General features: G+C 37.0%; 1 protein-coding gene across 1 annotated transcript in view; it reads right to left on the reverse strand.

Annotated features, from left to right (window-relative positions):
* The window catches only part of LOC105546992 (cilia- and flagella-associated protein 54-like), a gene marked incomplete at its 3' end in the record, with an annotated part of 116459 nt that overhangs the window by 54214 nt on the left and 46819 nt on the right, over positions 1-15426 (reverse strand). Inside the window, exons 10-13 of the mRNA XM_011990340.1 lie at positions 10432-10568; positions 7116-7263; positions 5288-5443; positions 969-1091 (exon numbers count right to left, since the gene is read on the reverse strand). Of these exons, the coding sequence (XP_011845730.1) occupies positions 969-1091; positions 5288-5443; positions 7116-7263; positions 10432-10568 (564 nt within the window). The remainder of the gene's footprint in view (positions 1-968; positions 1092-5287; positions 5444-7115; positions 7264-10431; positions 10569-15426) is intronic.

The following is a 15426-nucleotide window of genomic DNA, read 5'->3' on the forward strand; positions in this document are numbered from 1 at the left end:
CAAAACCACAATGAGATACCATCTCACACCAGTTAGAATGACAATCATTAAAAAGTCAGGAAACAACAGATGCTGGAGAGGATGTGGAGAAATAGAACACTTTTACACTGTTGGTGGGAGTGTAAATTAGTTCAACCATTGTGGAAGACAGTGTGACAATTCCTCAAGGATATAGAACTAGAAATACCACTTGACCTAGAGATCCCAATACTGGGTATATACCCAAAGGATTAGAAATCATTCTACTATAAAGTCACATGCACATGTATGGTTATTGCAGCACTATTCACAATAGCAAAGACTTGGAACCAACCCAAATGTCCATCAACAATAGACTGGATAAAGAAAATGTGGCACATATACACCATGGAATACTATGCAGCCATAAAAAAAGATGAGTTCATGTCCTTTGCAGGGACATGTATGAAGCTGGAAACCATCATTCTCACCAAAATATCACAAGGACAGAAAACCAAACACCACATGGTCTCACTCATAAGTGGGAGTTGAACAATGAGAACACATTGACACAGGAAGGGGAACATCACACATTGGGGCCTCCTGGTGGGGGGCTGGGGGAGGGATAGCATTAGGAGAAATATCTAATGTAAATGACGAGTTGATGGGTGCAGCAAACCAACATGGCATATGTATACCTATGTAACAAACCTGCACATTGTGCACATGTATCCTGAAACTTAAAGTATAATAATAATAAAATATATATATATACACACACACAAATGCTATTTCAGTAACACAAGTTTTAGTTTGTGAACTAAAGTTTCATGAAAAATTTCAACAACAGATTGCTATTCTATAATGTTTAACCTCTACATTTGCTTTTGATCTAAAAATGCTTTTGGGGTGCTATTTTTAAAAGTGTTCTTATTGTGATTAAAAGTAGACTTTCCAAATCATCATTGCTCCTAAATTTTATAATACTAGATAAAGAATGAGATAAATACCTTTGTTATGTAGAAGATACAACAAGCTATCATGTGCTGTATACTTTCAAAGCTCGCAGTATGTTTCTTCGAGCAGACAATATTTGGTAGTCCTTGCAAAACCACTATACACTTTATCAGGATCTAAAAATTAGAATCACAATGATTTCTGTTTTAAAATGTCATCCTTACTCATTTCGTTACAAAATGTTCCATTCAAATCATGCAAGCTTTAAGACATAAAATTTTATTATTATCAATAATTATGGATAAATTGTTTATTAGGTATAAAGGAAAGTACACTGAGATAAAGTTGATACATTCAATTTTGGGATTAGTCCTTCACCTACAGCAACTTGAAAATTAGTGGAAAGAATAAAATAAAAACACAAATGACTATAAAACAAAGCATATTTTGATAAATATCTTAAAAGATATAGTCAGAATGTTACATGCATTTGAGAAACTATCATATCCAGGTATAGAAGGACCTTGAAAAAGCAGATGGAAGATTATATGGCATATTAAATATTACATAGTGATTCCAGGTACTTGAAATAATAGTTCCTTTAAAATTAAAACCAAACACTTATACCTCAGGAAATCAATTAATATTGGTGTTTACTTCCTATTCTCCTTGCTTCACATTATATGATCTTAAATTTGAGCAAGAGCTAGATGAGTAAGTTTAGCTTTTCAAAAGTAGCGCTGAGATTGCATCAATCTATTCATCATTTAGATTAACCCAAAGGACAAATTAATATATGAATGTTGGTTCTTTGGGGGCACATTAATTGCTTCAAGCTTTCATTCTAACAATACTGTTACTATTGTTACGGTACACTCATCTCTAAGACTTTTTAAATTCCTCCCCACCCTAATCACCCTCTCCCACACTACCATATCATATCCCTAAATCATGTGAACACCCTAGTAGTTTTGGAGTTTTCCAGAGGCCCATATAAATATAAATACATATATGTGTATAAAAATATAATGTACCTAGGAGGGTTGGTGTTTTACAAAATGGGATTTGTATATACTTTTCTGAATTGTGTATTTTTTCCTTCAACCATGCCTTTGGTTGTGGACATTTCTCATAAGACATGGTTTTTGGACAACCATGTCTGGTGAGAAATGCTCTAAATCTACAGGTATAGCTCTAATTCACTGTTTCTAATGGCTGCATAATATTATTTGGTGTGGATCAGGCATAATTTACTCAGTCTTTTCCAGGACTTCATGGTGCATATTTTCATGGTTGTACAATCTGGGAGTACTGTTACTTCTCTTTGTCACCAGCTCTTTTGCCAACACCAAGAATGTCACAGTAAATACCCTTTTACATGCTCAGTTGCCAACTATGATTAGCAATCAAGATGCCGGCTTTGAGATGATACCCAGTGAAGATGAGATACCATCCTCCAGAACACAGTATACATTCTAAACCAATGACAGCATGTAGCACTGTGTCCCAGTAGGTTCCGCAGGTCCAGGAACCAAGAGGTGGAACTAGGAGTGGCATTATTTCAACTGGAGGTTTTATTCTATAGGATAAATTACTAACAGAAGAATTGCTGTGTCAGATAAATGTATTTTTAATTTTATTAAAATTTTATTCTATAGGATAAATTACTAACCGAGGGACTATCACATCAAGTATATTTGTTTTTAATCTTGCTTAAAATTAGATTTAATTTAATTTAAAATTACTTTACCAAAATTCAAATGCTTGTAACAATTCACATTTTCCCCATGTATGAATGAGAATGCAATTGTCCCACATCTTCACCAGCAAATCTTTTCAATGCTGCCAGTGATATTCCATTGTTAATTTAATGTGAATTTCTATGAATATTCAGAATTTGAGCATCTTTTCATATATTTCTCACTCACTTGAATTTGCTCTCCTGTGAACTGCTTATTCATATCCTGTGCCTATTTTTCTATTAGGTTATTGTCAGTTTGCAAGACTTTTCGTTATACTTGTATATATATTTGCCCTCTGTCACATTTGGAGATGCTTTTTTCCAAATCTATAAATGTTCTTCTATCTTTGTTATAGTCCTTTTTGTTGCACATAGGTTCTTTGTTGCAGTCTTGGTTAGAAATGTTTCCCCCCAAACCCTGGACTGCATATGTCATCTCCTAAGATATTTTTTCCTAAAGTTTTTGCTTTATTTTACACATAAGTCTTTGATAAATCTGGACATTTAGTATATGGTACAAATAGGAGTCAAACTCGATTTTCTCTCAGGTGAACATCCAGGCATTTTACCATCATTTAGTAAAAATGTCCATTCTCTTTCCACTGAATGGGAATGGCAACTCTGTCACATATTACATTCTCATATATATTGAGGCCTATTTCTGGAAACTCCCTTCTGTTCTACTCATCTTTTCCAATTCCAAACAATACAATTCAATTAGAGACTTCTTTCCTAAGACTTCCCATAGCTACAATTCATTCTCTAGCCAAAGGTATCCCAAATCAGTGGGATTCTAGAAAGTAACAGTGGATACTGTAAACTCAGCCAATTGAGCGGCTGCTGTTCCCAATGTGGTATCTTTGCTAAGCTAACACACATTAAAAGGTATGCATTGATATAGCTAATGTTTTCTTTTCTATCCTAGTTCCCATTAACACTGGACAGATAAAAGTATGCATTTCAAGTCTTGTCCCAAGACAATGAATGTTCTTATAAATTCTGACACAATTTTATGTGAAAGGATATAAACTTTCTGGACATTCCTCAAAACAAAACATTGGGCCACTATATCAAAGACATCATGTTGATCAGACTTAATGATCAAGAAATGTCAAGTACATTGAAGACCTTGATAAACACCTTCCAATGGGTAGAAATAGACCCAATGATGATTCAGAGGGCTGCCACATTAAATATCTGGGGGAGGCTGGGATACCCCCTCCAAAGTAGGTCTGACATCTGGCATCTCTCACCTTTAAAAAGAAAGACCATGCCAGGTCAGCACCTTTGGATTTTGGAGGAACCATACTCCACACTTGAGAAAACTGCTCCATCTATTTACAACTGACCCAGAAGGCTGTCAACTATGAGTCTAGATTTTGGACTCTGGAGGCAGATCTCCAGCAGCCGTCGGGAATGTAGGAGAAGGAGACACACTTATGCTCCGTAGAGTCCCTCCAAGGTGAATCTTTTTTAAGTTACTCAAGCTGTCTAGTTAGTATTCCCAATCAAGTACTAAAAATTTTTGGACTTTGTGTGAGTTCACTCACATCTTCTAGGATGACAAAAATTGTCTCAGTGATGATGATCATGATGCTGACGATGACAGTGACAATGATGGCGATAACTTTCTGCAAGTCTCAGCAGCAAAATCTTATATCTCTCATTACTTCCCTGTAGTAAGCCGAATTCTAAGATGGTCCCCAGGATTCTTCCCCCTGGTGTACATGCCCTGTATGATTCCTTCCCCTTGAGTGTGAACAGGGCTCCTGAATGTGATGAGCTCATCAGTCTCATGATTACATTACCCTAGATAAGGCTCCTCACAGCATACTGGAGGAGACTCTCCTACAGCCTTGAAAAGGCAAAGTGCCATGATGTGGAAAGGTCATGTGGCAAGGAATTAGTAGTTGGCCTTTAGGAGCTAAGGACCTCCTATGTAAAACCTCAAGGAAATGAATTCTCTCAATAACAGTGAACTCAGAAAAGGACCTTAAGCCTCAGATGAAATCACAGCCCTGGCCAACACTTTGATTTCAACCTCGTAAGACCCTAAACAGAAGACTCAGCTAACCTATATCCAACCTCTTAACCCACAGAAACTATGAGATCATAAATGAGTGTCCTTTCAAGCCACTAAATCCATGGTGATAAGTTAAGAAACATAAAAAACTCTACGATCCCTTCAGCCAGGTCTCAGCTACCCTTTTTCCATAAATCCTAACTCCTCCATCACCAACACACCTGGTATTTTGTCTTGGGTCTTCCATCACATTTTTCCCCAGATAATGGATTTAACAACATCCCTTGAATAAATATTGTTGTTTCTGACACTACAAGAACATAAAAATTAAAATAACTTTAAAACTCTAGAAAGGTAAATTGCCAATATTTAAATATGGACAGGAACAAGGACGAATATTTTCAGAGAAACCCATTTTGTGTCCTTATCTGTATTTGCCCAGACATAGAATTTATTAAAGTGTTTTTCAGTTAACTCCTAAAATTTCATAATACTGGTTCCTGACCTATTTGCCCTTTATAAGAGATACATGGCTTTTCTTTTCTAAAATGAATTGTTAAGTTGCCGTTATAAAGATTCCCTTCTCTTGGGGAGAGGAATACCCTTACCTGTACAACAGGTACCAAAACAATATTGTGATAGATTATGGGAGCAAGAAGGCCATAACACTGAGTCACAGCTTGAAGCGCATAGCTGCAATCATTTAGGAAGTTGCTAAGTTCCAATGCCACTAATACTCTCTCACATTCAATCAGTCTGGCAACCTGTAAAGAAACAGGCATTGTTACTCAGATTCAACATAGGTGCTTAGCTTATGTGTCTCTAAAGAGAAGAAAGGGTAGAAAATGTGATCCTTCTGGCTAAAAATAACATGAGTTTTTGTATTTTAGAAAAATCTAAATTCAGAAACAACTCTAACTCTCCAATAATGCTACCTATAGATAGCACGATCTTAGAATTAAACTTCAGAATTTTTCATGAAACAATACAAGTACCATGACAGAAACCAGTATTTTTATCGATAAGCTAAAAAGTTGGCTATATTTTTATATTTTAAAAAATCTAGTTTTCAAAAATATAAATTATAATAACAATTAAAATATATAAAATCTCTATAATATTGCCCCCATTTGATTAACAGGTTCTCATTTCCATTTTTGATTTGAAAGAAAACGGTAAATTTTCAGTAAACCAAGCTAACCTCCTATTCTGCTTCTGCTAATTATACTTTGCTACTTAAATTTAAATGACAGTAAAATGTAACGTTAAGGTTTTCAGAGTAAATGCCACTTAAAAAGAATAGTAATCCTTTCTTACTCCTCTTTTTCCTTTCCTGGGGAAAGATTTCATTATTTCTCTCTCTCTCTCTCTCTCTATATATATATATATACATTCAAGATTATGTACAAAGAAAGTCTGAGTGGTAACCAGAAATTTCCATATAGTCAGTTTTTACTAAAATGGTAGTCTAGCATTCTGGAATTCATTGAAGTACTTGAAAATTGTCTTTGTTTTCAGACTGAATATGCTGAAAGAAGAAGCTGAAGGCAATTTAGTAGGAACAGGTTGATGACGGTTGTGAGTACTTGGGCTCTACAGGACAGTGAACTTGTCTTGGGCAAAGAATCATTTTTTTCACTTTTATATCTCCAGAAACTGGCATAGTCCCATGTAACAATGTCTTGGTTAATTAATTAATTAGTTAATGGATGGGTAGGAAATAGCAACTGTAAAAAACATAGACAGCTAAAGCCTCCATACTTAAAGAAGGAAAGAGAGAAAGAAAAGTGAACTTTGAGCAGGAATGAAAAAAAAATAATGTAGGATCATTACTAAATGCAAGAGCATTATAGAGTTGCAGATGTACATACAGCAATGTTCATAACCACACTGAGAATCTATCAATAGGAGACAGGTTACATTCCTGCCTCCATGAAGACAATATTATAATTGAAAAAAATGTGACAGATTGATATATACCAGCATGAAAATATATGCAAGATATATTATAAAAGTGTTAAAAAGGCAAGTTGCAGAATAGCAAGTAGATCATAATCCCATTTTCCTAAATAATAATAACAGATTTGTCTAGGTATATGTTCTTAGAGAAATTATATGAAAGCAAAATTGTTATATTCTTAAAGGTAATAAGATTACAATGGGTTTCACTTTATATGTTACATATTTTTGAATGTCTGAAATATATAGTATTTTTGTATACAGGGTGGAAAGAAAGAAATTGAAAAGAAGAGAAAAAGCATGAACTCCGGTCTGTGAAACTTATATGAAATATCACATAAAGTCGCATAATCAGACAATGTCCTTTCAGTCCATTCACCAAACAAGCTATGCAATCACTCAAAAAACATGACCTTAAAACATCAAGAAAATAATACAGTGAATCTGACATGTTTTTAGTCACTTTAATTCACTTACTTGTTGAGATGGGAAAATCTCATTGCCTTTAATATTATCACAGAAAAGATTTTCTTCTTTAATTTTGATGTCACTTATTACAAAAATATTTCTAAGAAAAAGGTACAATAGGATTGAAGAAGTCTCTGCCAAAATATCTGAATGTAATCTGCAATATGAAGTAAATGGCAGGTATAAATATAAAATGATTTAGCAGGTCAACTTGTCTTTTTACATTGATTTGTTTTCAGTAGCTACACAATGATCCCAAAAAAGCAACAAAAATATTTAGAATAGCTACTCTTGCACAGACAAGTTCACAACTAAGAAAATTAAACTACTGAAATATTATGTCACAGATACATAAAATTAATTAGTGGCAATTTTTTGGGGTTCTAATACATAAAGTTATTTTTTATCAAGATAACAAAATCAGTATAGATTTTCAGAAGGTTGAGAAATAGGTCCAATGTTTCAATTAATGCATTTCCTGAAAATGAGGGTCATTTATAGCAAGCTCAGCCTTGGTTAAAAAGAGAATCTTAATAACTCTTAGATTATTTCTAATTATCTTTTCTAAATTGCGGTTGACAGAGCCAACCATTGGCAAAGCTGTGAAATCTGCAAAGTCTTCCTTGTGTCCAGTATTCCACCCCTTGCCCTTAGCCTTCCTTGGTGGCAAACCCTCCCTCTTAAGCTTCGGGCTTAACTACTCGCTATACCCCCATCCCTATAAAACAGGAAAGTGCTGATATCATTAATTCACACTGGAAGATGATCCCTTTCACCACCATGTTAAACTTTAAAATTATCTTTACCAGGAAGATTTTAGGTCTCCCATGATTGCAACTCATACTAAACTTGCTCTTTGACCTTCAGCACCTTGACACGTGCAATTAGTCCAAGTTGTCACCCCCTGGCTCCATTTCCTTCTCTAACCAACTCGGACGCTGGTCAGTCTTTTCAATAATAATCTTTCTAGCAGGTTAGGTTCTGTCACCTCTTTATTTTGTGCAATAATCAATTTGCCTGACCTTGCATAGATGTCACTGTCCAATTTTTCTATCTCTCTGACAACGATCACTTACTGATTCTGCTCACTCATTCTTTCTTTCATTCATGCTAGCAATTGCTGAATGCCTACTATGTACAAGACACTGTTCTAGACCCTCGGGTATAAAGATGAATCAAATGGGGTCTTTAACACCAAGGAGCTGGGCTTCAGTACAAATTCATGTTCAATTACATCAACTGAGTCATTACTGCATCTCAACAACACTTCCATTTATCCCTGATATCTCCTTGTTGACATTCCCCACAAAAAAAATATTTCTAAATCCTTTGTTTTTTCCACCCATGAGCTCTTATGTCCACCAGGCTCTACCACCATAGTGTTATCATCACCTACATTTTCTTCTTCAGTGTCCCCCTCTCTACTGGCTGCCTTCTCTCCACACTCCACAATTCTTTCCTTCAGCCTGCCTCCCCACTAAGCTTCTGCCTGCTCTCCTCCTCTTTACCACCAAACTTCACATGAGTAGTCTTTGCTTGTTCGGATGTTTCATTTTCTTTTTTTCCTTAGCCAATTGCAAAATGGTTTCTGGCCTATCATGCTACAAAAGTGGCTCTCTGGAATTCACCAATGGCCTCCTAATTGCCAACTCTTCTTCATTTGTGTTCTACTCAACCCTCTCTGTGGCATTTTATTGAGCAGCTGCTCTGCCTGACCTGGCGCTGATATTTAATATTGCTGGTCAGTCCCTCTTTGGTGATACTTTCACTTTCTCTAGCAATGCACTTTCTTGGACTTTGATTTTCTGGACAGCTTCTTTTCAATATCTTTCCTTGGTTCCATCTTCTACTTCTGCTCCCTAAATATTAAGCAATGCCTAGGGTTCAATTCTCGCCTTCTGTCTTTTCTGTTAAACAGTCGTTTCCTGGGAGATACCATTCATTTTCATGACATTGATGATGAATTCAATGGACAATTTGCCTTGATGCTCTCTTGAGTGTCAGTACTAGGTAAATAAACCTACTAGCATCTCATATTCACAAAGGCGTCCTGATGGAAAACCAAACTCAAAATATTCTAAATCAAATTAATTATCTTCCTCCAAGAACTTGTTCTACCTCTCATATCCCCTTAGTAAATGTCACAGACTTCCCAGTCAGTTAACAGTAGAAATCCCAGTCACTTTTCACTTTCTCTCTTATCCCCACAAGTCACATAATATCTAAGTCCTGTCTCTTCCTCCTCTAAAATGCCTCTGAAATCCATCCCCCCATAGCACATAGCATCCTTGTACATAGAAAATGCTAAGTCTGCATTTGTTTAATTGAATGGAATTATCAATGCCTTGCCTGAATCAATATTTGCATATTTAAGCTCATTATTTTTGACTGAGGAATGAAGGGTTTTGTCTCCTTATTTTAAAACTTTCAGGCATTAACAGCCAGGTGAGGGAGATTCTTGTTGCTTTTGAATTTGTTACTGAGACCGACTGAAATTACACTAAAGCTCATTTCTGAGCCTGCTTCAAAACTTTGTTCTTTTAGGAAAAATGGCAGTGAAGACAAATGATAGTAATTCTATATGGCTTCTACTGGCCTATTTGCAGTTGCCAATGGTGTAATCCTGGGAGCCTCTTCTAGCAAAGGAAAAGCCTTCTTAACCTAACAGTCAACCTGTCAGACCATAACCTTAACCCCAATTTGACCTTTCTCTGGTACAAAAGTTTCCAATGCATATTTGTGTTTTAGGATATAACTGGTATTACTTTGGTTTGTAGTTGGTATTTTTATTTCATAACCTTCAACCTTAGGCCTCCAGTGTTTTTGCTGACTCTAGAAAGAAAGTTTCTCGGCCAGGCATGGTGGCTTATGCCTGTAATCTCGGCACTTTGGGAGGCTGAGGTGGGCAGATCACTTGAGGCCAGGAGTTTGAGACCAGCCTGGCCAACATGGCAAAACCCCATCTCTACTAAAAACACAAAAATTAGTAGGGCGTGGTGGTGCATATCTGTAATCCCAGCTACTCGGGAGGCTGAGGCATGAGAATCTCCTCAGCCCAGGAGGCGGAGGTTGCAGTGAGCCAAGATCATGCCACTGCACTCCAGCCTGGGCAACAGAGTGAGTGAGTATTAAAAAAAAAAAAAAAGAAAGAAAGTTTCTAACAAGCACATGAGACCTTGCAATGTATACTTTTATTACAATAGTTATTAGAAATCATTTTATATGAACTATCTGAACATGATATAAAAAATAATCCCAGGCTTCACATCCAGCATCTATATTTTGAATAAGCAAATTAATATTTTAGAAGAATATTTCTAATTACCTTCTCTGTGTAATAGTAACTATATTGCTTAAACAAATAACAGATTGTTCATCCTGAAGTGGCGAAGCAACAAAATAATCCCAAACTGGTGAGAAAACTTTCTTAGCCAATTCATAGTTACCAACTTGATAGGCAACCTATAACAAAAAGCACACATTTATGTAATAGTTTTATTTGTGAATGAATGTTTTAAACAATAATTCTTAAAATGTACAATATATGACAGCATTTTATAAGGTGCGATCACACACTCATTTCAGATACAATTATTCACATTTGCTGTTCTATTCTATAGTACCATAGTCAGGTAATGGCCACTGGCAAGGGAGACAGACACATTTTTGAAAACTCTTTTATTTCTAAATTGCATGGAAATTTGAAACTCTGTAAGGATGTTTCAAATCCTCATAAGCAAAACAAAGATCACATCTGAGCCAAATTAATTTCATTTCCATCTATCTCAGCAGTGCACTCCATTTATTACAGATACTGTTATAATGAACAATCTGTTCCAAGAGAAACAATCAGATTTCCCAAGCCCAATATATGAAAAATACTTTATTCTTTTCTGGTTCTGACTGACACTTTCAGAGCTTTGTGCAACAAAAAGTTCATGAGCTGAAAAGAGTATGGAATAAAACAGAGAAATTTCCCAAGAAGACAATATATGTTTTAGGTTTAACAAATTTAACTTTGGACAAAATAAATAATTTTACTTGTGAAGCCTGGAAGCTCAAAGAAAAAAACTGACTTACTTATTTTTATGGTAGAATATATTTCTTTAAAGACGTTCCTAAAAAGCACTCCATTTAAATATGTAAGTAACAATACAAAATCTCAGCAAATGAGTTCTACACTGCTTCAAATCCTTTATGGAAACAGCTAAGGTATAAAGTAGAAATGCATTCATGGAATGAAGTGAATGACAAGTTACTAGAATATTCTCCACTCCAGGGAATAACTTAGAGGGCCAGAATTTTTCAAATCTGCCAATGAATACTCATGATCTCCAACCAGTAAGCTTTTATGAAGTTTCTAGTCTGTGTTAGGCACTGTAGAGATAGACTCTTCAAAGTTTAGATAGAGATGGTATCCGACTCTATGAAACTGGAATTAGGTTAAAGGCATAAAACCCATAACATCACAGAAAAACTACAAAGAATAACATAATTGCAGAGGCTTTAGAAAAGGAGATATGAAGACTTCAAGGAAAACGCAGGGCTTGAGTTGAACCCTAAGGCAGAGATAAGATTCCGATTGGCACAGTTAAAACAGAATCTGCAAAAGGTCCAGTAATGGAAATGACTCTAAAATACATTTAGGAGAGACTGGAGAGGCAGGTCAGAGTTTGGGGGGAAAAAAAAAAAAAAAAAAGGTAGACATTTCATCCCTGCAAGGTCTGAGACGAAAAAAAAATGAAAAAAAAAAAAACCAAAAAAAACAAGTGGGTAATATGATTGGACAAGTTCAAGTGGGACATGATTTCAGAAGGCCTTGAAAATCAGGTGGAAGAATTTAAAGCTGTCAAGTACTGGACTAAGCACTTTATGTGCATTGCTGTATTTATTCTTCATCAAAGTTCTACAAAGTGAGCTCTATTGCCATCCCTATTTGTGAATGAGGAAACTAGAACATTGAAAAGTAGAATAATTTGTACAGAGCCTGACAGTCAGTAAAAATAGTGAGGCCAAGTCTTAGTGTGGTAAATGAGTCGCTTTTTTGGGCTACATTAATCAAATGACACAGCTGCACTAAGTGGTCACTGAAATATAAATATATATAATTAAAATATATAATTATTAAGGTTTATCAAGGAAAGCAATAATAGATGATGTGTAAGAGTGTTGGTGAAACTATAATTAACTGTTCTTTTCTTGTAAAAAGTATCCTTTTTAAAATAATGTTATCTGTTCAATCAGTTAACATTGCAAAACAAGAAAAGATACCGTGATAAAACTAAGGTTTATAAAATCATGAGGTTTTGTGAGGTTTCTTTAACAGAGGAGTGCCACGATATAAGCATGTTCAAAAATGGTTAATCTGGTCCTGGTAGTGATGTGCAGAACAGATTTTAGAGGGGCTGAATTAAAATGAGAAAGAAGCACTAAAAGACGAATGAAATAATGAAGTACAGTAGGTACCTCCTCTTTGATGCCTGACCTTGGCTTGACTTCCAGAACTCCACTCTTGGTTTTCCTTTTACTTCTTTTCCTCGACCTCTTTATATTGGTATGCCCCAGGGTTCACTCTTTGAACTGCTCCTCTTTTCTGTCTACCCTCATTTCTTGTTGATACCACTTAGTCCCATAGTTTTATCACCCTCAAATCCCTCTCCTGCCCAGACCCCTTCCCCAAATTCCAGATTCATACATCTAAATGACTACTCAACAATTCTCTCCATATACACTAAACACCTTACCTCAACATGCCTCGAACTGAACTGATCTCCCACTCCCCCGAACCTCCACCACCCACAGCCTTCCCCAACTCAGTTGATGTCAACTCTGCCCTTTCAATTGGTCAGATAATACCTTAGGGTCATCTTTTATTTTTCTCTTTATGGACTCCTGTTAGCTCCTCCTTCAAAACATGTCCAGACACTGACTACTTCTCACCACATCAACTACTACCACACTGGCCAAGCCACCTTCACCTCTCACTGGGTTACAGTAGTGGATAGTGTCGCCACTCTACCCACTTATGGTCTATTTTCAATGTAGCAGCCAGGGTGAACCTTTAAAAACAGGAGTCACATTACATCATACCACTACTCCAAACTGCCCAATCGCTGTCCACTTCACTCAAGTCAAAAGCCAAAGTCCCTGTAATGCCCTGGAAGTCTTTTCATGATCTGCTCTCCATCTACCCAGTCACCTCTTAGCTCTTTGACCTCTCCTTTTACTCTCCATGGGTCCCTCTGCTCCAGCCACACAAGCCTCCTGCTGTTTATCAAGCATACCAGTTACACTTCTGAAAACCTTAGGGCTTTTGCTCTAGCTGTTCCTTCTGCAAATGCTCTTCTCCCAGAGAGCCATTCCCTCATCTCCTTCAAGTCTCTGCTTAAATCTCACCTTCCTTGATCACCCTCTTTAGTATTGTAATCTACCTTCCATTCACCCACTTCACATTTCTAATTCGTTTTACATACTCCACTTGGTTTTTCCATAGCATTCATTATCTTCTGAAATACTAGATAATTCACTTGTTTACTGTGGTCATTGTTTATTACCTGTCTCCTACCATGGCATTCTGTTCATGTTGCTTGGAACAGCAGTTCTCAAAGCATGGTCCCTGGGCCATCAGTGTCACCCAGGAACTTGTTAGAAATGCAAATTCCCAGACCCAAACTCAGGTCTAGTGAATCATAAACTCTGGCAGTGGGACCCAGCAATCTACTTAACCAGTACTCCAAGTCATTCCTATGTGCACTTAAGTTTTAGAGTCACTAACCTGGGCAACGCCTGGCACAGAGTAAGCCCTCAGATAATGTGTCAAATTAATTTAAAAATCCTCTTTTCCTGATAATATCCCTCTACCCACAGAGAAGGACACCCAGCAGTTGTACTAGACTATAACAGGGTTGACAGGGCCAGAGTGAGTGCCTGACTCAAGCTGGGTGTTTTAGAGACTCCCCTGCAAAGCAAGATGGGCCCCCATCCAAAGTTTGGTTCTGATGTTAAGATTGATGACACTCCACACAGCAGGAAAATTTGAGAGAAAGTATATTACTTATACAAGGGACTTCTTGGGAAAGCTTGACAGGCACAAGCCTGTCTGGACTGGCTTGGGCAAAGCAGAGGGAGAAAGCAGGTTGGGCCTTCATAGAAGTTGAGAGATAGGACTGGGGAAAGTCCATGCTGACTAGAAGGTTTAAATTTCCTGCTGCCACAAAATGAGAAGGTGAGCTCATAGGCCTTCTTATCATCCTGCCTAGATGTGGGGCCAAAGGCAAAAAGAAGGGCAAGGTTTAAAAACAAGTCATGGCCAGGTGCTGTGACTCATGCCTGTAATCCTAGCATTTTGGGAGGCCAATGTGGGCAGATCACCTGAGGTCAGGAGTTCGAGACCAGCCTTAGGTCTGGGAAGTGGGGGAATGGAAGATAGGTTACAACATTAAATAGGGTGATCAAGGAAGGTGAGATTTAAGCAGAAACTTAAAGAAGATGATGGAATGGCTCTCTGGGGTAAGAGCATTTGCAGAAGGAACAGCTAGAGCAAAAGCCCTAAGGTTTTCAACCAACATGATGAAATCTATCTCTTCTAAAAATACAAAAATTAGCCAGGTGTGGTGGCACATGCCTGTAATCCCAGCTACAAAGGAGGCTGAGGCAGAACTGCTTGACCTCGGGAGGCGGAGGTTGCAGTGAGCCACAATCGCACCACCGCACTCCAGCCTGGGCAACAGAGTGAGACTCCATCTCAAAGAAAAATAAATAAATAAATAATAAAAATAAGTCAATAAAAAATAAAAACAAGTCACAAGTCAGCTGTCAAACACCAAAAATGAGATCAGGGCATTCCAGCCTTGGCAACAGAGTAAGACCATCTCAAAAAAAAAAAAAAAGGAGAGATCAGACTCTTTATTATGCTAGTTGGGCCAATTACATTCTCTTTCCCAGGAATTTGGAGCCACAATTAGAGGCCAGTCAGCTGATCTCCGTTTATAGCTGAAATTGAGTAATATATAAAAACTCAGGAAATGCCATCTTTCCTCCAAAGATGGAGAAGTAATGAAAGCCAATGTTTAGAGAAAAATACAAGAAAGCAGACATATAGGGAGAACCAGAAGTATGAGACCTAGAGCTGCCTGGACTTTGCTGCATTCCCAGGGCCTAGCTGTATTACCCAAGCTGAGCTGGTTCCATGACTTGCAATCAGGGTTTTAACTGAAACCATAAGTCAGAATTATCTAAACAAGTATTACTGTCATCGTAATGACATTGATTTAAAAAAAAAAAAAAACATATTTCAAAGGATGAAGTGATGACATCTAGC

The sequence above is a fragment of the Mandrillus leucophaeus genome, unplaced genomic scaffold (genome assembly GCF_000951045.1).
Source record: "Mandrillus leucophaeus isolate KB7577 unplaced genomic scaffold, Mleu.le_1.0 Scaffold377, whole genome shotgun sequence".
Taxonomy (NCBI): domain Eukaryota; kingdom Metazoa; phylum Chordata; class Mammalia; order Primates; family Cercopithecidae; genus Mandrillus; species Mandrillus leucophaeus.